Here is a 26,361-nt window from a genome sequence, read left to right as displayed (position 1 = left end):
GCTTATATATATATATATATATATATATATAGTTTCTCCACGGCAATTTCACACCAAATTTTCAGCATGCTTCTAGCAACAAAGATTATTTATATAAACCCACCAAGGGGCAAATAAAGTAGCACAATTACATAACACGAACCATGAGTCCTGCTCAACAAAGAAAGTCCCACCTGCAACTCCCTCTACTTAACATTATCCCCACATGTTGACCTCCACACTAGCAGTCTTCCTAGTAAAGCAAATAGGGCAACCATCAACTATTCCATCACAAATCCTACACAAGCACATATGCCTGCAGGGCAGCATAAGCATACACGACTCCCTCTCTCTACAAGCTTTACAAGCCCTCTTCAATGGCATCTTACTATGGCCGCCATCCTTATAAAAATTAAGACCACTGGATGAAGCAGAGTCAACTTCACTGTCACCACATCCTTCCCTGCCATTCTTAGCTGCAGCAGCAACAACACCTTGAGCCATCACCTGTTGAAGGCTGCTTTGCAGAGTGTGCACTATAGATTCGTTGTACTTCGCACGCTGCTGCCATGTTTGAGCCTCAGCAGCAGCCAGCCGGATTCGATCGGCGAGCTCTCGATTCTTCCGGTTGATTGATTCGATCTCTAGGTCTTTGTCATGGAGCTTTTTCAACAATTCTGATTCAATAATGCTCACGAAGGAGACCAGATGCCGCTGCAGCATCTCTCTACCTGCTTTTACAAATTGCTCCTCCTGCCGCAATGTAATGAAAAAATTTCAGTAAGACCATAAGCTTTCAAGATGAAGTCGGCTAATATCTCTGATAGTGTATATATATATTGAAAAGCTTGGTCAGAAGCTATTATACGAATCTCCCGTCAATCACATGTGCATAAGAATTCCATCTCGCACATAGGCGGGATCGAACCCATGACCCTAGGGGTCGTCTTTACAAACTCTGTCAACCAAAAACCAAAAAGTCACGGTAGGCAGCACACAGACATACTAGTTTTTACAGTCGCAATGTAATTTTTATGTATTTATATTTCATCTCACACATAGACTTGCGCACACACACACACAGCACTCGATTCTTTAATATCACGTCAAGCACTCTTACCCTTTTTAGAAGTCAAATGCACATTTTTATGCATAGGCTTAAAGCGCCAAAGTCCTATCTAGGAAAATATGAAAGTTCAGATGTGAGATAAATAAATACACAAGAATTGTGTGCTACTTAAGTAAATATTCCTAAGATTGTTTATTATTGAGCCTCCAAAAACTGTCACATGCTTTAGTTAATTTTAGGGGCATTTACATACATAGCACACAATTCTCATGTAATTGCATATCTCACAGCTAAACTTTCATATTTATACTCATAGCACTCAATTTTTAATATCAAATAAAAAATAGCACTACTATCACTTTTTAAAAGTCAAATACATATTTTCATACATAGGTTTAAAGCATCAAAGTGCTTTATATGTAAATATGGAAGTTTAGGTGTGAGATATGTAAATATATAAGAATTGTGCCATGTATGTAAATTCCCTTAATTTTCATGGGCCTCTACTAATCTAAAATGTTTTGTAATGAGTGAGGGTCTATTTGGGGCAGCTGTTGATTATTTATAAGCAGATTATTCTATAATTTGATAATCTGCAGATTATCAGAATAAGCTGGTTTATTGTTTGGGGCAGTTTATTTAGAACAGCTTACTGGCAGCTGTTGTTGGATAAATGACAATTCTGCCCTTGTTTGGTTAAACTGTTTGCAACAGAACTGTATAGGAAAAATAAAAGATAGAACAAAATTCTCAAACAATTACAGATCAATTACATAAATTAAATTACACTGCTCACTATTTCGTTATCTCAATTCTACAGCACGATCAAAAAAGCACCTAAAACGTAGAACACTACTGAAGGTCAAAAGCAAGTCCATCTAATTATTGTAAATATTTTAAAGAAAAGACCGAGCATATTCCAAATCTTATAAGTCTGCTCAAACTCAAAAACAATCTAAAAGCAAATATCACTTATATTTTTACAATTGAGTTTTTGCTCCATCTCAAAAACAGATTTAAATAATTCCATGCATGAATACCATAGCTCCAAAAAAAAAACATTCAGAATCACCAAGAAAAACTAAGATCAACAAGACGATCCGAACAAAAAAGAAAAATCTAAAGGCAGAAGAGCACAAAGTACTAAAGTCTTTACCTATTCTCGACAGATCCACCAATTTTTTCTGATCCGACCAAGATACAGAGCAAGGAACTCGAGGCTACACGAAAGTCAACCCAATTCTAGGGTTCGCAGCGAAAGTAGAGGAAAAATCGAGAAGAAAAGAGGCGAGAGAATCAAAGAAGGAATCAGAGCTTCCTCCGAGCCTCGAAATAGCAGTGAAATGAAACGCTGGAGAGGCGAGGGCGAGGGAGGAGATCGAGCCTCGAAATGACAGCGAAATGAAAGTCGAGGCGAGGGCGAGATCGGGGAGGGCGAGGCGAGGGCGAGATCGGGGAGGGCGACGGGAGCAAAGAGAGGCACGGAGGAATTTTTCACCTAACACGCGAAGAAAACGCGGGACGCGACCCCTTCCCCGCTTCTTCGGCTATTAAGGAAATTTTGGAAGTGCGTCAGAGTGGCACGAAATCGCAGCGTCGAACGCCTTCTCAAACACCCATACAACGTTTTCATACCGCCACCGCAGTCAATAAGCTGCCCCAAACGGGCCCTAAATTGATCTAGCAGTTGTGTAATTGATTAAATTCCAAATTAATGTACTTCTAACCATTGTTGCTTGTTTTCTCTTTGAGCACCTCAATATATACTTAAAGCCTACGCTACTAATTTCAACAATTCATACAACAATAACAACAACAAGCCTTTATTCCACTAAGTTGGGTCAGCTACATGAATCCTTTTTCTCCATTGCATCCTATTGAGTGTCATATTTTCATTTGATTCTAATAAATTACGATCATTATTTATACAATATGTTCAAATCATTCTAGTTCCACCTCTACCTTTCTTAAGATAAGTCGAATCTAAAACCTCTACTCTCCTAATTGGAACATCAGATGGTCGATGTTTAATGTGACAAATCCATCTAAGACGACTCTTTATAATTTTATCCGTTACTGAAGCTACACCAACCCTATCACTGATATATTCATTTCACATTTTGTCTCTAAGTGAAAAGCCACTCATCCACCTAATCATTCTCATCTAAGCAACACTTAACTTAACTTAACTTAACTTAGTTTTATGTTTCTCTTTTAAAGGCCAACATTCAGTGTCATAGAGCATTGTAGGTCTCACCATCATCTTAAAAAATTTTCCTTTCAGTCTAAACGGTACTTTTCTATCGCACAATAGGCCCGAAACATTCCTCCATTTCAACCAACCCAACTTGAATTCTACTAATAACATGCCCGTCTATATCACCATCACTTTGAACAATAGATCTGAGATATCTAAAGCATTCACACATTTTAATAATTTGATCACCCTCACCCATAGTTACAACTCTGTCACTAGAGCTACTACTACTAAAATTACATTCCATGCATTCAGTTTTAGTTATAATCAAACAAAGGCCTATAGACTCCAATGTAGAACTCCATAATTCAAGTTTTCCTGAGCTTTCTCTCTAGTCTTATCCACAAGAAGAATATCATCACTGAAAAGCATACACCAAGTTACATCCTCCTGTAAATGTCAAGCAAGAGCATCCATAACTAAAGCAAAAGGTTGAGGATTTAAAGCCGATCCTCGATATAATGCAACTGAAACTGAAAATTATTTGGTCAATCCTCCTATTCGAACACAAGTAATAGTTATACTATACATATCTTCAATGACTTGAATATAAGTCATATCAACACCTTTCTTCTCTAGAACTTTCCAAAGGATATCTCTTGGAACTTTATCGTAAGTTTTGTCTAAATCAATAAAAATCATATGTAGATCCTCTTATTCTCTCTAAACTTCTCCATCAAATCTCCCAATAAATGTATAGCTTCCATAGTGACCTGCCCAAATTCAAATTAATTATGAGAAATCTTTGTAATATGTCTTAATCTATGTTCATTTACCTTCTTCAATAATTTTAAGGTGTGAAGCATCAACTTAATTGCTTTATAATTTGCACACTCTTGTGCATCCACTTTATTCTTAAAAAAGGGATCAAAATACTCTTCCTCCACTCTTTGGGCAACTTTTTAGTTTTTAAAATAATATTAAAAAGTTTAGTATAGCCAAAAAAAACTCATAGATATCCTATATATTTTCACACTTCATTTGGGATATCATTAGGTCCTACAGACTTTCCACCATTAGTTTTCTTTAGAGTCTCCTCAACTTCTTATTTATTAATGCGAAGGTAAAACTAAAACATTTATTATTATTGACGATATCAAGATCACTAAGTTCAATCGTAATTTTAACAATTCATATGTAGAAAAAAACCCGTGTTTGTACTTCAATATATCCCATGTTCTTCCTTCACACATGTAGAGACCAAGTTTATAATAACCTTTCTCTCAAACCTATAGTTTCACTTTTGTATATTAGCCTCACTTACATAGCTTGGGTTTGGTGATGCAGGCTATGTAATGTCTTTCACTAAATCATATTTAGAAGGCTTTAAAAATGACAATTAATTGTAATACATATATATATGAGCCAGTTATAAGAGGTTTGGAGGGAATTTTAAATGCTGAACACTGCTCTTGGAAGCCAATGAATTAGCCCGAATTGAGAAATCTAAATGTCAATAAAAAATTCAATTAGTTCTCCAAAAAGCATAAATATTAACTGTGCTCATTCTCTCTACAGATTAGATTTACTATCGTTTCACACTCACTTATATAGCCCTTATGTTAATGAGGTGATCTACTTTGATTACATTGTTATTATGCTAAAATAGTTTAATAATCTCAATCATTGCACTTAAACAAGTCTAAGCACTGATTTATTTACATCATCTCACATCTATGATGTGTTAAAATTTAGATTTTGTGAATGATAAAATTAATCATAAGCTAATTTGGTGTATTTATCTTTTATAATTGTGCCTTTAGTTTAAATCACTCACTACTAGCTCAATAACTCATTCAACGTCATAACTTAGTATTGTTATTACATTTGTAGGAACAACTTAATTGATCACATGTGCGTAATTATAGTTGAGTAGCACATCGATTATACTGTCTTTAGCTTGGCTGACTCAATTATAACATGCCTCATCTAGCATATTGATACATCATTACTAATCTAGTTAGCATACCTATAACTTCCGCGCATTCTATCATTGATTGCTTCCATTGTGCATAGTTTTTACTATAATATGTATTGCATTATATAGGATTTAAACCGAGAAAGTTTTTATAACTAAATAATAAATTCTAGCTAAATCGAGAACTTTCCATCCAGTCTTTATATACCTGTAACGGTTAGCTACATGAAAGTTGACTTGATGGAAAATTTTATTTGCTGCAACCAATGTCTCTAATTCACCTTTGCAGAATGATCTGCATCCTATCATTTACTTCTGAACTTTTGTAAGTCTAATTATAACTTCCGCTTCAGATTATTCAATTCTTTTAATTACTATAATTTTTGTATTGCATTATATAGTATTTGAGTTGAGAAAGTATTCATAACTACATTCTTGATGCCAAAATTCCACAGCCAATTCAACCATCCCCACTTGTTTTGCCTCAACTCTAAAAGTGTAAAATACCATCATCATTTCAATATCTTTAGCACTTCGATAGTACAAGCCAAAAAAAGTCAATTTTTTCTTGCCTTAATTTCAATTGGTGCACTCCCTCACAACTCTCTAACACATTCGTATCTTATCTATCCATCCACGAAAATATATTTGTAGAATAAAGTTTTACTGCATATCCATCCATCTTAATATTCTAGTCACAACCATTTGCTTATGAGCCACTTCTTAAACACCCAAGGCCCAAAGTCACATGTACCTAACTTTATTATAGTTTTATAAATTTAATCTTTAAAATTCCATGATATTTTCTTGTCATATGACACCCGTGAAGCATTTCTACATTTCAACTTAGGATCATGTTATATCTTCATGTACATTCTTCGTGGCAAAATACCCAATATTTTTAAAATTATCACACCTAGTTATCAATTCATATTCAGCAATATTACGAACAATTACAAATTTTACATCTACTGTGCTGTAAATCATAAATTTAATATTTATCTTACTAATTTTAAACCACTCGTTTTCTTAAGATTTTCTTGATTGCTTCAAAAACTAATTTTTGCAAGATGTATAACCCGTAAAAACTAAATTTAAACCAATGCAATGATGTCGGTGCAATTAGATAAGGAAGTAAAATGACATCACCTACAACTATGGAAGTTTTTACTTGTGCATGGAAAAAAAGACAAATTTAAAAATGCCAATAATTAAAGCACCTGCATTCTCAGGTAACGGTTGAATTCTTCTGTTTGATGCTCGATCTCAGGGCCTAATTTATTGAGAATAGTTGAAAGGGGCAGTGATGGCATGCTCCCACTCGCCGTTGTAACCGAGGAAAGATGATCGTCGTCATCATAGGACAGTCTTAGACCAGTGGACACAGTATTCACATCGGGAATGCTTTCAGGCTTATCAGCTTTGTTGTAAAAGAGATTATTCAAAGAAATCTGTATGTTGTTCTGCCTAGTCATTTCTACTGACTCGGAGCTTCTTTTGTTTGGTAGTTTTAAGGCGGAGACATCATTAAAATCAGGCGCAACATTTCTCAGCTGATCAGCATCGCAAACAGAAGAAACTGAAATAGGGATTCGGTGAGAAAAAAATAAATAAAAGATCATTTAAAAATGATTAATGTGTTGATAAAATAAATAAAAAGCTTTAGTCATAACATAAGGTAAGGCAAAACCGAGAAAGCAAAATTTTCAAATATTAGATGAGTTCAACAAAATAAACATATAAAGATATTGCAAAAGTATTTCACCCAAAAATGGCCGAGAAACAATAATATCATGAATACAAGATTTAGATACAAATTAAATAATCATTATAAAACTAGAAAGCATCAACGAAGAGAAAAGCAAGAACAATAGAAAATGCCAAATTTGGATCGCCCAAATAACAAGAGACACTGCATCAAGCATTGTTCAATATGTAGATAAACCCTTGCTCTGGTCGGTAGAAGTCATCTTATAAATAGGCCCAATACAGAGTAACATCCATTATGGATACTGAAATAAGCCATATACTACAATAAAAAAGAATAACGAGTATATAGTAGCATCCATGATAGACTAATCATATCTAGGGTATCCTGATAGCATCTTCTACATTATGCAGCCAACAACCACTCAACGCTAAGATGCAGCACAAGATGCTAATGAAAGAAGGAAATGACCAACCGCTAGGGCTCAAAGCAAGGAGATAATGCTTAATAAAGGTCTTATGATAATGGTGAAAATGAAGTCGAGAGTTCTTATTTTATGAGTGTGGTAAAAATTGTGTGAGATTATATGTTAAAAATTATGTGTTTGTAATATTAGTTCTAATTCATTCAAGTAATTGAAAATGCTTTGAAAATGTGCATTTGCAAGTGTGGCCCGTCAAACACTCTTTGTTGAAGGGTGGTTATGCTGGTTACACAAGGGGCCTTATACATTCCTTGTTTTTATTATATAATCCTAATATTTCTCAGTTGTTCTTTTATCATGCAAGAAGTAAAGGACCAACCAGTAGACCTCAGAACAAGAATATGGAGCTCAATAAAGGTATGATTGTAGTAACTATTGTGATTGTTGTAACTGTTGTTTAGGCTTATGTCTTACTTAAAAATTATGTATTTGTAAAAATAATAGTAAAACATTTGTTAAATTAAAAGGATACTGAAAATGTGCATTTGCTAGGGTGATCGAGCAAAACTCATTGTTCGAGCGTGATTATGGCAATTATACAAAGGGTCGGCCCCCCTCTCCCTCTCTCTTTCTTCTATCATTTGAATAATCTCTTCGTAAAAACCATTGTGTTTGGCTAAAGTTAAAAAAAAAAAAACTTTATCTTGGTGTGATAAAAATTTGATTGAGAGAACTCATGGAATATAGCTTAGTAGCAGGCCTTACCCTTGAAGAAGATTTAATGATCTCATCCCACAAGTCAGTTAGGTAAGCGATTAGGTTATATACTTTTTTTTTAATATTTCCTATAATTCCAAATTGTTCCTCTCCCTGACCATTGTAACTCTGCCAAATTGTGATTTTTCCGGTAATTTTTTTCACAATTCCAACCCTCACCAAATTAAGGCTATCAGCCAAGGCTTTCCTACTACAAAACCTAGTTTTGTTCTAGAGGTCAATTGGTGGCCTTAAACGCCTTAAAAAACCTCAAAAAAAACTCCAAATCATCTCCCACATATAGGTACTTCGATCACTCCCCAAAACCCAAAAACAACAACAAATAGCCTGTCCCACGAAGTGGGGTCACCTCGATGAATCATTTTTTCTCGATTGTGTCTTATTGAGTGTCATATTTTCATTTAATTCTAATAAATTAAGAACAATAATTTAAATGATTCATGTCATAATTTTTTGAAAGAATTTTTATGCTGACTATTGACTACCTAACACAACCTTCCACTTTTTGCATCCGAGACTCGACACCCAACAATAGTAGCATTCTCTTCCCAAAAACCCAAACCTAATTATTTTGTAATGACTAGACTACATTTTTGCAGAAAAATCTCTTGAAAAATATGAAAAAATTACTAGATATCCTTGAAAATTTTTAAAATTCTATGGAGTACATCAAGGCTTGCTCCTTTAACACTTCCAAGTGATTCCAAGGCCTAGCACTAACCAATTTTTCTACACCAAAAGTCGTAGCAGGAAAAAATTGTTCTCGGGTTGGACAGGGCCTTGACCTAGGCCAACCTCTTTGTTGCCATAATTCCTACTCTACGTCCAATTCAACCCAACCAACGTATAGATATCCCTACTATGCCTTTCGTGAAGAGATTCAAACCCTAATTCACCCAAATAAAGACATCCAAACTCAGGCAACGACAGTTAGCCTTAGAAAAGCCAACTTTCTTTGTTGCCATAATTCCTACTCTACGTCCAATTCAACCCAACCAACGTATAGATATCCCTACTATGCCTTTCGTGAAGAGATTCAAACCCTAATTCACCCAAATAAAGACATCCAAACTCAGGCAACGACAGTTAGCCTTAGAAAAGCCAACTTTGAAAGCTAAATCCTCTCGAGTCCAGATAAGTTAGACTAAATCTTATAATTTTATATTTAATAAGCAAATCATTTTAATTGGATCAAAACAATGTTCTTTCAATTTGCTGTTTAGAATCAATAAGCAAGCAGCACTGGTCATCTATAACTCATTAATGCTGCAAAAACGTAATTAACTGCAATATATGATCAGAAATGGTTGAGAACTGAATTAAATCCATTCATTTCACGGTTCACCAGTACAAGAAATTTGGGTATGGCTGGACCTTTTTTGTAAACTTGCTAAACCACAATTCGTTCAAATGAGGCTACCCACTGAGACATGGACATGGACGGAGCTACTTGATACGACACAATATACAAGGGGCTCAATAGATCTCAACAAATGCAGTTTAATAATCATTTTATACATAGATGCGAAAAATATGCATGTGGCTCAATTTTGAGCTCTAATCCAAACTTAAAAGTGGTTTCATCGTATCACCTAGCCACCTATCTTTGAAGAAATATAATGTTGAATTATTTCCACAAATTTTCCATAGCCATTGTAAGAAATTGTTATCACTTAGCACATCCCCTCCCCATGCCAAATCATGCAATAAATATTCTTCAATCTTGGGGATGAAAGCATTAATCAGTAATAATGTGATATAATCCGACGTCAAAATCAGCACGTTTTTTCACAAATTAGGGCAAACACAAATTTTATTTCCTGAACACCAAATCAAAGCTATACAACACTAATAACTCATATGAATACAAAAGATGAGCACGTATAAATCAAGAGTTAGGCAATCTCTCCCGATTCCCACAATTTGAGAGGTAGGAAATCTCTCTGAAACCCTAAACCTAAGACACAAAACTCAATCTCATGCATAAACCTAACCCTAAATATAATAAGTCTATTTATACCCAACAACAATAATAATAAAAGACTAAATTGTCCTTAGGCGTACAAAAGATAAAATTGCCCTTAGTTTAGGCACCGACATACAAAAGACATCTTGTCCTCAAGGTAGAAAAAAAGTGAGGGTTCCTCTTCCTCCACCACGGCTGCCTTTATTTCTTCACCCTCTACCTTCTCGCATGCACTACAAGAACTTGTAATTTTCGATCCTTGCAACAGTGTCCTGGGTGAACTCTCATCACACTGAAAACATAACTCTTTGACTCGCTTCTCCTGAATCTCTGTCTCTGTAAGGCGTTTGAGTGTTGCTCTCGATCGTAACCCATTAATCCTATCCTATGCAACCTCCCTCTAGACTTCTATTGTTTGAGCTTTTATATCGTCATGGTAGTAACAATTTGGTGCGACGCTCAATGTGTGTTGCTCCTGCTGGCCTTCTCCATCTGGCCCTTGTCCTCCATCATCTGAGCTAGCTCCATCATCTCCTTAATCCTCACGGTCTCAATAGGCTGAATGATGCCCATATGTCGAGCTTTAGCCCCTTTATGAAATTTTCCTTCAATCTAGCTTTAGAATCCCCTTTAGTCGTCCTGATTAAAGCTCGAATCTCTCTCTATATTCCATGACAATTTCCTCCTGATTCATGACATAGAATTGCTCGTATAGGTCACATTCCTGAATGACTCAAAAATATTTCAACAAACAAATCTTAAATTCTTCCCACGAACGGATCGGGTATCTAGCCTCTCTCCATTGAAACCATGTTAGGAACTTCCCCTCCAAACATAACCTGGTATCTATGAGTTTCTTCTCCCTAGTTAGTCCATTCACTGTGAAGTATAACTCTACTTGATACACCCTCCCATGTGCGTCTTCCCCCTCAAAGATCAACATCTTCAACTTCCTAATGCTAGATTCACCAACCCAACTTCTTCTCCCTCCGATGTTTTCCCTCATATATTTCGGGTGAAATTCCCTCATTCGGTCATAGTCATACCCCAATCTGGTTTCTCTCCTTCTATCTTCATACTCCTCTAAACCCCTTGCATAAACCCTCATCAATGTATCGACCCAACCCCCTCTATCATAAGGGTGTGTTTGAGGCAGCTTTTCCGCTACGGTGGCGTTTTGAAAACGCTGCCGCCCCGTTTGTTTTTTGCGTTGGAATTGCTTTTACTGAAACGTCATTCAGGATCCTTAATAGACGGGGATGCGAAATTGACCCCGCATCTCGCGTCTTGAATTTGCGTTCGAGCGAAATTTTACTTCTGTGCCCTTCTCTCCGTCTCCTCTTTCGCCGATCTCTCTCCGTCTCCTCCCTCGCCGATCTCAAGCTCACTAAGAGGACAACCTGCACAAAGCCTGCACTCATTTCGCTACGCTCCTGTTGGCAATTCTACCCTCGTTTCGCTGGCAATGTCGAATACGGTTCGCCGTGCCCTAGCTCTCACGGGAGTCTCGCCTTCTCCTACTGCCGAGCACGTCTCGCCCTAGCGTGGTTTACGAGTCTTTAGAAGCTTGCTTGGTGAGGAGGCGCCGAGTTTCTGTGATGCTTGTTTCTCAGGGAACTACGTCGTTCCATCAACTGAGAATGAAGCAGAGGTTGGTAGCAGTGGAGGATGAGTAAGATTTCCTCTGTTTTTCTTTGCCTTGTTGAGATTATGATGATCCTTTTACTCCAGAGAAGGGAAGTTTTGTTTATCCTTTTTTTTTGGAATTTATTTTTTATTATTTTTGGCTCAGTAGCGCTGTTGGAATTATGAGAGTTACAGAATTATTATGTTTTGATATTCATATTTTAACATTGTTTATTAAAAATTTATAAGATTTATTAATGTATTATTTTTAATTAAAAACATTTTTTTTACTGTCGTTCCTTGCTGCTTTTATATGTATATATTTGTACTCAAACCAAGATTTGTCAAGTAGAAGTTGTTGGAAAGACCTGCAATACTTGTTAATGCAAGGATTGTAATGCTTTCTTTTATATCCTGTTAACGAGCAATTCATATGGGACTTGGGAACCAATGTTGGCTATTGTTGATGCATTGGCTATTTTTATATCCTGCAGATTTATTTTACATTTATTTCTCTATTAATCATTTTTTTTTGGGGGCTATGATGATATGCCCAGACTAATGTGGCAAGGAATTCTTGGAAGGTCCTCATGCAGACAACCAGGACTCTACAAATTTGTTTTACATTTAATTCTTGTAAGTTGTTGGCAAGAACTGCAATACAATGATTTGCATATATAACACCTAAAACTTTAATTTATATTTGCTCAAAATTGGTTTATCCAAAGGGATAAAAGTCATTGATTTATGAAAAAAGACATTGGCTTATGAAAAAGACCGATTTTTAAGAATGATCGGGCATACATACCACTCAATTCCTATGAATTTACATATATAACACCCAAAACTTTATATTTTACATATCACCTTGTTTATGCTTGAATGAGTTTATTTCTCTTTTTAAAATTTAGATGATGGTATTGCTATTGTAATATAAAAGATTTTGGTGGTATAATGGTTTAAAAAAGAAAGAGAAGTTTAGATGTTAGGTATGTGAATATATAAGAATTGGCTTGTAAAATTAGAAAATTTGCCAACTGAACGTTATATATATGGTTTCTAATCTTATGTATGGTCAGTTCAAATTCTAATAAATTTTGTATTGATCAGATTTATAATTCCTAATTGTTTGTATGCATCCAAAAAGTATTTTCTGGCTTAAAGTTGCACCAAATCTTCTTCATAACATCTGCACAATGGCTAAACAACCATTAGTTTCCAATGACCAATGCCACGTCAAATTGTATCTTTGATCTACAATCTTATATATTATAATGAAAAACTGTGTCTAGCTCATTAAGCATGATGAAAGTGTTCTGATGAGGCTTTTAGGGTTAGGGATGCTTTTAGGGATAAAAAAATAAGAAGATTCAAAACATAGATACACTCTCAAAAATAGAATTTACTCATCTGCTTCTGCTTCTGCTTCTGCAGTATTGAATATATTGTCAAGGCAGTTCTGTTACAAACAACATTACTTAACAGGGGCAGAATTGTCATTTATCCACAAACAGCTGCAAATCAATTGTTTTGAATAAGTTCACAAACAGCCAGTCAGTTTATCAGGATAAGATGTTGATCTGCAATTTATCAGGATAAACTGCTTATTTGGATGAGTTGGATGAGCTGCAGCTGCCCCAAACTGACCCTAAATCTCTAATTCAACTCCATCGGAGTCCTAGGGGAAGTTCGTGATGGTGGATGTTTTTGTCCTCATGTTCCTCATATTCAATCAATTTCCCTTTCGATCTGACCACAGATTCTCGGATTAACCTTTTGTTAGGGTTTGCAAATGGAGCCACTGGTGGGGTATTGAATTGCATCTCAATGAGCCTCTTTATCATCTCCTCAAGACTATCAAATTGATCCTTCATTCGGTTCTCAATGGAAGGTAACCTCTCCAGATGGCCCTCCATTCAGTTTCCGGAGAAAAAAACCTATCATCTATGATAAAGAATATTTCTTCCTTCCTAAATTTATGTTGACACTTCTCTTCCTCTATTTTTTCTCTAAATCATATATTTTCTTGGCTGTCATTACTCATTGTACAGTTTCGGAACTCCTTTAAACTGAAATCATGAGCTTGAGCTTCGGAATTTCTATGCGATTTCAACGTGCCCAGAATTCTGGATGCCACAAACACTGAATTCTAGTATACGGTTTAGCCCTTGCAAGTCGCGCGAAACTCTGCACACTGCGCAAAACTCCAAACACCATGATCCATATTCTTGTATGCAGGTTCAGCGTAGAACTCATTTACGCCACGATACCAATTCTTGTTTTCGATCAAAACAGCGTGGAACTCTTGTACACCGCTATGTTACCTGCTCAGCAAGCTCTAACTATGTCAGAATCGTTCGGACGCAGCAAAAGGAGAAAGGCGCATCTAATCCATTCGATACCAAGGATTGGGCATCGCGATCTTGTTGATGCATTCCGCTTGTTCGATTGCACGCCACGTTCACATCGCCCCTTTGCCCTTCCAGCTGAAGAGAACGAAGACGAAGTTTCAAGTCTCTATACGCAGCTTCCCGAACGACGAGGATGCTTTCCTATCACTGGTTCCATCATTGTATGTCAGATCTGTGGCTCTTGCAACTCGCCTGAATGTCATTATCCCATCCTTTGCTTCTCGATCCACAATCTGACACATAAAACTTACTATGATAATAATTTAATACGATCTTATGTCAAAATCAACACATTTTTTCAAAAAAATTAGGGAAAATGCAAATTATATTTTTCGAACACCAAATCAAAGCAAAAAAACACTAATAATTCACACAAATATAAAAGATAAACACATAAAATTCAAGAGTTAAGCGATCTCTCCCAATTCCTACAATTCAAATGGTAGGAATCCTAAACCTAAGATACAAGACTTAATCTCAAGCATAAACCTAGCCCTAAACATCATAAGTCATTTAGACCCAACAGCAACAACAACAACAATAACAACAACAATAATAATAATAAAAGACTAAATTTCCCTTACTAGTACAAAAGACAATATTGCCATTAGGGATAGGCACCAATGTAACATAATGTGCCCTCCTTTCTACACATTACTTCTTTCTCTATCATTGGAGTTCCGCAAATTCACATCAAAATAGTCAAGTTGTTCATTGTTTTTTTCTTGGACGTTGGGAAAGAGATCTGTTAGTTCTTAATTGGAACATTAAGGATGCAAGCAGTTGGGTTGGCAGAGCTTTGGCAATTGCAATGGCTAAAGCATAAGATTCCGGTCTAACTGCATCAAAATTTGATGACCATAGAACAAGAGACACAAGACATACGCGTGTTATATCAACATACAGTTGCATGCTATTAAACATATAACATATGTATTGTTAGAGATCTTGGAGGATCTATGTCATTCATCCACCAACAATAAACTCAAATAATGTTTCAACACATCCCTTTATGGTGCAACTATTGCCTAGCCCCATGCCACCTATATTAGCAAGCACATCAATTGCATCAAATGTGCTTTATTTCAAAAATAAGATTAAATCATGAGTTAGCTTGGAAAAGAAACATAGTTTTTGGTTGGGCGGCTGATAGTTGTCACATGTTGAGTTTATCGAATAAAATTCATGCTACATCGATGTGTTCAAACTTATTAAGACATTGCACTCATTTTTTTCTTTTGATATTTTATATAGATGGTAGATTATTAAAATCATGTCAAATACTTAATGATAATGTTGGCATTTAGTTCAAGATTAATTAATTCATGAAATGGTGAAATGTAATCTTATTTAAACCAATGTTACTTTTTATGATTCTTTCTTTTTTCCTTAACATAAAAAAATTTATTTATATTTAAAAATTTATTCCACATCAAATTTTTCGAAGCACTTTTTGCAAACATAAAATAAATAAAAATAAAATCTTGACGTTGCTTTTCAATAATAAAGGTTTAGCAATTTTCCATGCATAATCTACTAATCTTAAGTTATTTTCATCATCAAGCAAAAAGTATATTTTCATTATCTATGTAAAAATAAAGGTTTAGAATTTCTGCATTAAATTAATGCTAAGCAGTGCTGGTTTTTAAACCAAAGTTAATTGTGTGATGGTTTAAGAGCAATTATGTGCATTAGATGTTTTAATTATACATTCCAAATTAATTATTTATAAAAAAGAATATCACATTCACTGCATGTCATCTCCTACTTTTAGAATTATGTTATATAATTAACTCGACGTAATGTATCATGCTCCTGTCTCATGTTGATGTATAGCTTTTAACTCTACTGTTGTTCAAGCAACTCAAGTCAATTCCTAATAATCTTATTATAGATATATTTCAATGCATTTAACATACATATTCAATTTTTTTATATATCTAGATTGCAAATAGAAGAAGAACAGGCGGACCAAACCATGTTGTAAGCCATAAGAAGGATATTGCATTATTTTATTTTATTTAATAAACTAATAGAAGTCTGCCAAACCTCCTACATAGGCACATGTTGTATTTTATTTAAAAAATAAATAAATTTAGCATAATATCCCGCTAAATATTTAATTTGGCAGAATATGCTACTTACCATTAATGTTAAGAATAATCAATGTGTTGAGCGCCAGTCTTTTAATGAAGGAAACTGGATGCATTCCATTTTAGATTAACTGTTATTTGCATATACCACTAAATATGTAAGAGGTGTAAATACACACCCTATATAAGGAATGCTTATTAAATGATCATACTGGACATATGGCATGCCTGCATTTAGACTAAAGTTTATATATGCCACAAGTTTTTTTTTTTTCTTTTTTTTCTTTTTTCTTTTTTATTACTTCAAGAAGTGTGTCAATTGATGTATCCAATATGACATGTAGATTTTCGCCTAGAGTTGGTTCATCAAACTTGTAAATCCAAAAGTCTAACGATCCACAATGCGTATATTGTGCTCCCTTAGGAAACAAAAGGGGTATTTACATACATGTCACCCAAATCCTATGTATTTACTATTTACATGTATAATACCTAAAATTTATTTTATACATTTATACAACCCAAATCAGTCATCTCACATCTAAAATACAAATATTTTAACTTTTAAGAAGTGAAATACGCTTTTCATGCATAGGTAGAGTGGCGTGTATGCAAAAATTGAAGGTTAGGTGTTAGATATGTAAATACATGGGAATTGAGTGGTATGTATGTAAATCTTCCAAAAAAATATCCTTCAAAGACTTGACCTCACTGAAACATAATTTTTATCATTAAGTTAAACAAAAGGAAAATATAATGGTAGGTATCTTATCTGGGCAGACTCACTAAGAGATTAAAAAGAGAACTAAAACCAAGTTAAGCACGCAGCAAAAATAAAAAATAAAAAATATTTACTAATGAAAAGGTAATGTTTCAGACATGAACATAAAAACAATACAGTCTTTCATAAAATAAATAAATTAAATGCACTGAAATGCTAAAATAAAACTTCAGTCCTGCCAAGAAACAAGGGACCTCAATAAGGTTTGCCAGTCGTTGTTAATTCAATTAATTAAATGGTATGCATTCAGGCTTATAGTGATCCTCCTTAGGTAGGTAAATCGACTACTGTTCTCTATCTTGAAGGTTTGACAAACATGTAGAAATGCAATAATAAGAAAAATTTAAAGAAATAAAAGAAAAAGTTGGCAGGCAAATCACTTGTGAAACTTTACTTACTGTTTGCAAATAGCTGGAGCTGTGTAGATGCATTAGAATCATAGTACTGTGGATTCTCCTCCAAGAAGAAGGGGAAAGTCGAACTCGTATTATTTCCCACAAACATTTTTCTTGATAATCATAAGGTAAACAGTCAGATGGCACGATTAGTGATAGGAAAATTCATGTAAACAGAGAGAAATCAACTCAAAATAGGAGAAAAGAGAATTTTCATACCACAAATTTCGGCAATTAGCCTGCAGATCAACAATCAATTTGTAGAATAACTGCAAAAAATTAAGAAGGATAATCATAGTTAAACGCTACCGAATTTAATTAGCAATGGTTACATAACATAGCCAGATAATCAGTATAGAAAAAACTAGAAGAAGAAAATGTTGATACAAACATATGGCAAAAACAAAACAAAAGTTGGAAACAATCAAATAGAGGGATTGAATGTTAATAATTTATCAAGCCAGGGCAGAAAACATTCCAATCATATATTGGAGATCCCTTATTTTTTTATCATTTCCTCGAGTCTTATCGATTTGAAAAATCAAATCTGACAGAGGAGCAAGGGAATAGGCTACAAATCCATAAACAATAAAAGAAAGAAATGAAAGAGTATAATAAGTAGAGATCGATTCAAAGCCTCGTCTTCAGCAGAGATCGATCAAATACCTTCTACAGGTTACCTTAAAACCAAAACACAAGAAAATATGCCCTAAAACGAAAAACTATGCCTGCCGCTTATCGACCATAAACCAGATTACCATTTCATAACTTCAAAAACTCATCCTAGTCGAAGTTCAGATAACGCAGGGAAGATAGAAGGGGCGCTTTCTCTTCTCCTCTGTCAGCGCCACTCCAAACATCACGTTATTTTGCTACGGAGCACCCGAAGAACTAAAAATAATCTCCACGAATTTCGCTGGAGGGTAAGATTGTCTTTTAAGAAAATTCTACAAAAATTTTGGAAAATAACTATTGCGTGTAAATTAACACTGTCTTGTTTCCAAAAAACAGAGGCCGAGCATTATTATTTCATCAGACGGGCATCAGCTTCATTAACACGGGTCGGTCAAAACACGAAATGCGCATTCGGAGTATGCTAATTTTAGGAAGAATGATCTTGGAATTATATTTTAGCATTAAGGGTTTTAGCATTAAGGGTTTTAATAAAAAATTAATATGTAAAGGATAAAAAATGGTTTTTGACACCACCAATAAATTTTTATAATCCGACACGAATTTTGAGAGATGACATGGATCTCGAGATGATATTTTGAGTAATAAAAATTCATCCAGAGTTTCGATTTCAACAAACTTATTGTCAAACTGACCGGCTCGATGAGACAGCCCTAATGATATAAAAACTTGTCTAATCTGAGTCAAATCAAGCCCAGATCAAGTAATTAAACCACTCTTAAAAGATTTCTAGACACATTTGGAAGATCAAATAGATGTCAACACTAGACTTATACTCGAATCGAGCTTATCGACAAGACAAATCCAACGAGGCTGAGATCACTCAATTTCGACATTGTTAAGACACTCAAATGTCCATTAAACGCCGCATGATCGAGGGAAACTCTCTGGACCGTCCGATCAAAATGGTTGATATTACTGCTTTAATTGCACTCAGAACACATGAGGGGGAGCTGAAACCTAGAGAAAATGTCTGAGGCATTGAGGAGAAGCAGTAGCTCAACATCACCGTCGATCGTCGTCAACCACCGCCGACCTTCGTCGTCGACCACCGCCGACCGCCTACCGTCGTTGACCTCCGCTAACTGTCATCGACCACCACTAACCACCATCGATCACTACCAACCAGACACCGTCAGCCGATGTTGTAATCTAAAAAATAAAGTTATCATTTCTCGTCTATGGGAGAAGGGATTTTTGTAGTCATCAATCAATAGTTGATTTCCGTAACTGGGATAGGTCCCGTGGTTTTTCCCTTACGGGTTTTCTGATGTCGATTATTCGGTATAGATGTAAAATGCAATGTATGTGATTATACGCTTAATTTCTTTTATAGTTATTATTATTTTGCAATAAAGTCAAAAACTTATTCCAAAGCAAAAGCTAAGTAAGTTTTCCACTATTAAACAAATAAGAATACAATTATAATATTTAAATGTGGGATACTACGCAAGTATACATATCGCTATCAATTAATATAGAACTTTTTGATTAAGCCCCGAATATCGAACTCACATGGAGATTAACAATATGCACTTTAGGAAACTAAAAAGTTTAGATGGTTTAGATGACACAAAAATTTACTTCTTAAAATATTCTTACTTAAACTTAAGAGGCTATAATAGGAATGCAAATTCGATTCTTTTTGTAATTTTTGATTTATGAAAATAAAGTTAGCAACTAATTAACTTAACTAAATATTTGCAAAATGAAGGCTATATAAATAAAATATCTTTTTCTTTATCATGAATCAGTAATAAATATAAAAAGTATATTGTGGAAGTATGTTAAATGTGTCGTGTCAAATAAGAGCAATAATATTTTATACCCTTACTAGAGATGTTATAAAGAACATTGGCTAATCTATTGTTTGAATAGTCTTGAAGACCGGTTAGATGGGAAAGATACTAACTCTTATTCTAGAGTTCCCTCTTCTTCCTCCACCTAGGGGCTAACATCTCATATCAAAACCTAAAACTATAAATCAAATTGGGGGTTTTAGTTTGTCACTCTAAAGTCCTCTAATTCTACACCCTTAAGAAGTTTATTTTCCTATTTATTTGCACTCAACCCCATGAACTACACTCTCATTCATGAAATCAATATGTGATTCTAACAATTTATTGACTGAGAAAATATCATCTCGGATCTTACATGTCATGTTCTCATAACAGGTATTAACATCTTAATTGGTCAAATCAAGGAATAAATGAAGTGCAAGGTTTCAAATCATTGCAACTTCTTCCAACATTGAATTCTAATACTTCACACAACATCCTTTAAACACTTAATCACTTATCATTTTAAGAAAAAAAAAAAAAAACTACTCAGAATTCATGAAGAAAATGCAACCACACATGACTTTGAAAGTAGAAATCATGCACACAAACAAGAAATATAGGTTAAAACCAAGTGTAGTCACAAAGATAAACAGTTATCTCAAATCCTCTCCACCAAATGTCTTGAAGTTCCTTTGAATTCTCTTCCTTCGCTCACAATACGAACTAACACTCAAAATTAAAAGAAAGTGGCCGGCGGCGGTGATGCAGGGCGTTTTAGTGTGACAATTTTGCAAATATTTTTCAATATTACAAAATCACAGACGACAGATATATAATAAATATGCAATATAATCCCAACAAAAATAATTTTTATGTAAATAATTTATCTTTTAAAACTCTTTTTAAACTGTGAAATCCCTTTTAATATCAACACAAGTATACGTATCACTCAAGTAATAAAGGGCTCTAATGGAGTTCTAGATATCGATCTTATAAGAAAGTTGGAAAATTTTAACGTAAATTATGAAAATTATTTTATAAAAAAAAAAAATAAAAGTAAAAATAAAGTGCGAAGTTTGAAAATTAACCACTCAAGTGAATGCAAATTAAAATGCAGATGTAAGACTACAGAAGTTAAACTAAACTAAAAACTAAATTTTTAAAAGTAAAATTACAAAAATTAAACAAATTTTTTGTTGTGACGGAAAGTTCAAATTTAAGAAAGCATCTTTTCCCTTTACAATGAGTATATAGATTGTGAAGAAATTGAAATCATTTAAAAAAATATATATATAAATTGTTTTGTGCCAAATAGGAGCAATCATATTCATTACCCTCTTCCGAGTGTTATAAAGAACATTGACTAATCTAAAGTTTGGTCCCTAATTCCGTGGTTAGGCTGGGAGGATGCCGACTGTCATTCCAGAGCTCACACTACTCTCTCCCCTGAGGGCTAGCAATCTCGCATTAGTTTCCAATCAACTGGGTCAAATTGGGGATTTTAATCTGTCACCTTAAAATCTCCAATTCTGCATCCAATAAAATATATTTTCCTATTTATTTGCACCCAATCCCATGGATGACATACTCTCCCATGAAATTAAATGTGGTTCTTCCTATGTTGTAGAAATCATATCTCATTTAAAAACATGTCTCTCAACAAGTTTTAACATTTCAATTGGCCAGATCGAAAAGTAAATGAAAATGAGTTCAAATTATTATCATTTAAAATCGCGGAAAACAAAATCTATTCTTCACAAAACCATATCTTAAAGTAGTGAGAAGGATAAAGAAGACTACTCGTAATTCATGAGAAAGATATAATAAAACACAGATTTCATATATAAAAATAAGTTTACAAAATGAAAGAAATAAAAATACAACTTATCTCACAATCCTTCCCAAGAAAATCCTTAAAAGTTCTCTCCAAGTCTTTCTCTCTTTACAATCACTCCCAATTCTCTCTTAGAAGTCTAATGAAGAAGAAATCTTTTACATTCCTTCTTCTCTTACAACCCTAGAAGAAAATCTCCTCTTCTCTCTTTATCTCAAACTCATACTCCCCTCTATCTCTCTCACGCCACACACTTCAAGCCTCCTCAAGTCTTCTTCTTTTATTTTGGGTTGTCTTCTTTGGAAAGAATTCAAAATTCCCTCTAAAAGTCAACACTTTTGAATTCAAAAGATGTGTCATTTAATCCAAGAGTCATATCCCTTCATAAAAGAACCTTCCTCCCTTCATAATATCCCTTCATAAAAGAACCTTCCAAAATATCTAAATGCATTGAATTTCTCCAAGAGGTGTGAATAACAAATGTCTCTTTGAAAATTCACGCAAAGTTTGTCTCGAACCGACTTAATTTAAAAAAGTCGTCCCTGGCGCATCATGTGCCAGTTCTCTGGATTTTGGTGCATCATGCGCAATGCGCCGATCTGGCGCATCATGTGCTAGAATACCAAAATACGCTGTGTTGGCTCCAAATTTCGTTCTTTTTACCATTTTTGCTCCAAATGCCTAAAAATTATATACCTGCAACAAAAACACAAAAGTTCCCTTCTTTAAAGTGTAATATCACAAAAAATAAGCATAAAATAAATACTTAAAATAGTATGTTATTTTGGTGTATCAAATCCCCTAAACTTAAATGTTACTTGTCCTCAAGTGACACTTTTATTACATAAAAGCATATGACTTAGGATAGAGATTAAGTTATAACTTCTATACTTTAGTTTAAGAAATAGAATGTTTAAGAAATAGAATTAGTTTAATTAATAGAATATCAAAATTCAAGAAAAACCCTTAATAACTTAGATCAAACTCGAAGTCTAGGAATACTTAGTAATCAAATTTAAGATTTCTAAATCTCTATTCATTTCAAAAAGAATTGTAATTTGTCACATTAAGGACATTTAGAACATTCATATGAAAAATAACTTCATGAAAACTTTATTAGGAATGCTACTAATACTTCAATAAAAGTTTATAAAATGTAATAAAGCTGTTTCCTTAAGTTGATTCAAGTGAAACCAATTTTTTATTAGGCATCTTCTCAAGCTTCTCCTCACTTATTTTTCTTTTCTTTTTCTTTCTTTTTTTTCTTTTCTTTTAGGATCTTTTCAATCCTTTCTTTTCTTTTTCTTTTTCTTATCCTTTTTCAAGTGAGGATTACTATATTTGGATAGCCTTTAATAATTTTGAACTTCACAATCCTCTTCTTAAAGTCAAAACTCTATACCTTTCTTCACTTTATAAATTCATATTATTTTATTATTTTTCAAAAAGTCTCATTCTTTTCTTCTTACATGAAACTCTAAAATTCTTAATACTTCAAAATACAATTTTCTTTACTTTAAATAGAAAAACATAGTCTTATCCTATCATACCAAATATCTTTAACTTTAGAATTTAACCTTCATTATTAAAAACTTTTTACCTAAATTTATCGTAATATTTATAAACATAAGTATATTCATTTAAAGTTAAATCTTAATATCCCAGCTCATGTAAAATTAATTTTAAAAATATAGTTACTTAAGGACAAGGAAAAATTAGAATATTAAAAAAATGAAAATTTTTCTTTCCCCCAAGCTTAAGTTTTTAAGTGATTTTTTTAAAAATATTTTTAGTATAAAATTTAGTATGTGAAAGAAAACAGTAAATGCAAGAAAATAAAATCTGACCTGTAGAAGATTTCTGACTATGAAATTGGGTTCTGGTATACTGCAGGCACTAACTGTAAAACTGCATACATGCTTTAAAACATTAAATTAAATATAATATATTCTAGAGAACTTGTTGAGAATTAAAAACATAAACACAAAAACTGAAAAAAAACTAAACTGACAAATTAAACTGAAAATACTAAAAATGCAGAAAAAGTGAAAGTCTACAATTACTTTTATAGATTCAGTTCACAACACAACATAAAAGTTTTTACTACAACAGTTTTCAAATAAAAGTTCATCATAATACAAACACCAACAACAATAAATCATCAAAAATAAACTAAACAAGACTCATAAAACATCAATCTTCATCTCCTTCCACTTCATCATCTAATTCTTCTTCTTCTTCTTCTTCTTCATCATGAATGGGAGTATAGGGAGTGAAACTAGGGCAAGCAGGAAAGTCCACATTAGGTTCACCCCTAAGATGTCTTACCATGGCATTCTCAAAATTAATATCATGATGTACTCTCCTCTGCTGATATTCATCATTATATGAATTCTTTGATCCTATCTCTCCCAACTGAGTTTGAATATTAACTATGTCCATTTGTTGAATCATGAGTTGATCCATAATACTTTCAAGCGATGTAGATCGAGAAGTAGATGCCCTTGCAGCAAATGTAGAGGGCCTATCCCTCCTTCCACTTCTAGATTCAACAAATGATTCTACTCTTTGAATAACATGCCTCCCAATCAGATTCTGTGTCTGTAATCTCTCTTCATTTATATGGGATTCGACTCCTAATTGTTCACATAGAGTGAAAATCAAAGAACAGTATCCCAAAATTCCAGTTGTAGAACTACCAGCTATACTCTAAGCATGTTGAACTATAAGTGCACCAACATCTATTTTCTTCATGTTCTGAATGTAATACTTTAGTACAACTTTGTCTTTAGTAACATCAGCCAAATGATTTGTTGGCAACAGTCTGACAGAAATGAAGTGGTGCCACACTTTTGACTGAAAAGTCAACATGGGAGCAGGGAAGTTAACTATCTTGTTATTCTTAATCTTTCATTCCCTTCTTCCATCAGTAAAAAATGCAATCACTTCCTCCAGTGATGAATCAATTATCACAAATGCAGCGTATTAATCAAAAAATACGTTTCTCAACCGATAAAAAACATTGATCCTTTCAATGAAATGAAGGCCTTTAGACCTCCCATAAAAAGCATTACCTCTCACCAAGATGTGATCTTCAGCAGTGAATCTCAGGTTTACACAAAACTCCCGAACCATCGGGACAATTGCTACGGCAGTGAAGTAGCAGAATTATCAATTCCTGGCAAGAATCAGTCTCTCGACCTTGCCACTCGGGTTTAGAGATGCCCGTTCTTGGATCATTCTTTTTTGTCTCAATTTGAGCATCTTAAATATGTTGGGCTTTGAAACTAACAAATCTTTGTGCATCGAAGTCCTCGGATGACCTTCCTCTCTTAACTTGGGGAGCCATTTGAAAATTCTATGAAAATACAAATATAGTCCAAATAAATCACTAAATCAAAAATCTAACTCCTCAAGCAAGATTATTTGATAAGAAACTTTTCACCCTGAGTTTTCTTCAAGCTTTTTCATCAAAAATCCCAAAATTTGAATCTCCCAAATCCATGGTGAAAATAAACAATTTCTAAGTTAAAGTGAGCTCTTACCAAGTGAAGATGAAATTTATAGTTTTCAGCCTCTGAATCATCCTCTTTCACCCACAATGTGATGCCCTAGACCAAGATCTTAAGGTAGGTGATGACTCAAGCAACAAAAATGGAGTTTGTCCATGCAATTTTGCAGTTTTCTAGGCAATAAGGCGTGTTTGGTCTTTTGGAGCATCATGCGCCAAGGCACTGTAAATTGGCGCATCATGCATCAGAGCTTAAATTCACCAGATTTCAGTTTCTGTGGAAATCTGCTCTGTACCTCTTTATGTCAACCTTTATTTAACTCAAATAAACCTTTTTAAGCATATATAAACATCACACTAAACCAAAAATTTCACAAACAACACAAAACTTACATTTATATATAAAATTTGTGTTATTACAAACTTACATTTTTCAAGCAACAAATATCAAATTCAGTGTTCTAAAGCAAACAAACATCCTAACACTGAAATTTGTAAATCAAAATTCAAAACATAAACATAGATAGTATTCATTAGAATGGAAATTCAATCCAACTGAACAAACTAAAACAAACAGTACTAAATAAAAATGTTATGTGCATATATTAAGATCAAACATCTTCTTCACTATCATCCTCTTGGATATCTCCCATAGATTGGTAATGCACATATAAGTTGTAGAAGGGTCGAAATGGAAATTCATCGAAATGGAAATCGAAATGGAAATTCATCAGTTGAATTTCTCTCCTCAATCCAAGCATTTTTTTTAACATATGTACTAATCCATCTTCAATACACCCTATATGTTCAAAATGTTCCTTCAGTGTCTAATCTAGATGATCCAGGATTTCTGTAATATTCATAGTCACGTGCATGAGATTCTACACATCTTTCTCTATCTTCTTGATCCTCTTTGAAAGTGCACTCAAGTTGTAGTAGGGGTAGTCAGGTGATGAATTCTGAGATCTTTGATCCATCAGTACATTCATGTCATTTTCATCTCCAATTCCAATACAGTTGCAATAGACTTAATTCCAATACAGTTGCAATAATTCCAATACAGTTGCAATAGACTTTTGGATCCATCGGCTTTCAAGAAAGTAGCACTTTTTCTCAACTTTTATAAGGTACTTAGTAG

The 26,361-nt window shown here is 34.1% G+C and overlaps 1 protein-coding gene across 1 annotated transcript; it reads right to left on the bottom strand.

Annotated features, from left to right (window-relative positions):
- Positions 1–58: 58 nt before the first annotated feature.
- On the bottom strand, positions 59–18,331 carry LOC110033575 (BOI-related E3 ubiquitin-protein ligase 1-like). The gene is made up of 5 exons (XM_020737607.1): positions 18,163–18,331; positions 17,624–17,673; positions 17,408–17,517; positions 6,444–6,802; positions 59–732 (listed from the first exon to the last, which is right to left on the bottom strand). Exons 3-5 carry the CDS (start codon positions 17,511–17,513, stop codon positions 196–198), a joined length of 1,002 nt encoding a protein of 333 aa, XP_020593266.1. The 5' UTR covers positions 17,514–17,517; positions 17,624–17,673; positions 18,163–18,331; the 3' UTR covers positions 59–195.
- Positions 18,332–26,361: the final 8,030 nt, after the last annotated feature.

This window comes from Phalaenopsis equestris, unplaced genomic scaffold (genome assembly GCF_001263595.1).
Source record: "Phalaenopsis equestris unplaced genomic scaffold, ASM126359v1 Scaffold001226, whole genome shotgun sequence".
Classification (NCBI taxonomy): Eukaryota; Viridiplantae; Streptophyta; class Magnoliopsida; order Asparagales; family Orchidaceae; genus Phalaenopsis; species Phalaenopsis equestris.
This window is presented reverse-complemented; position numbering and strand designations above follow the sequence as displayed.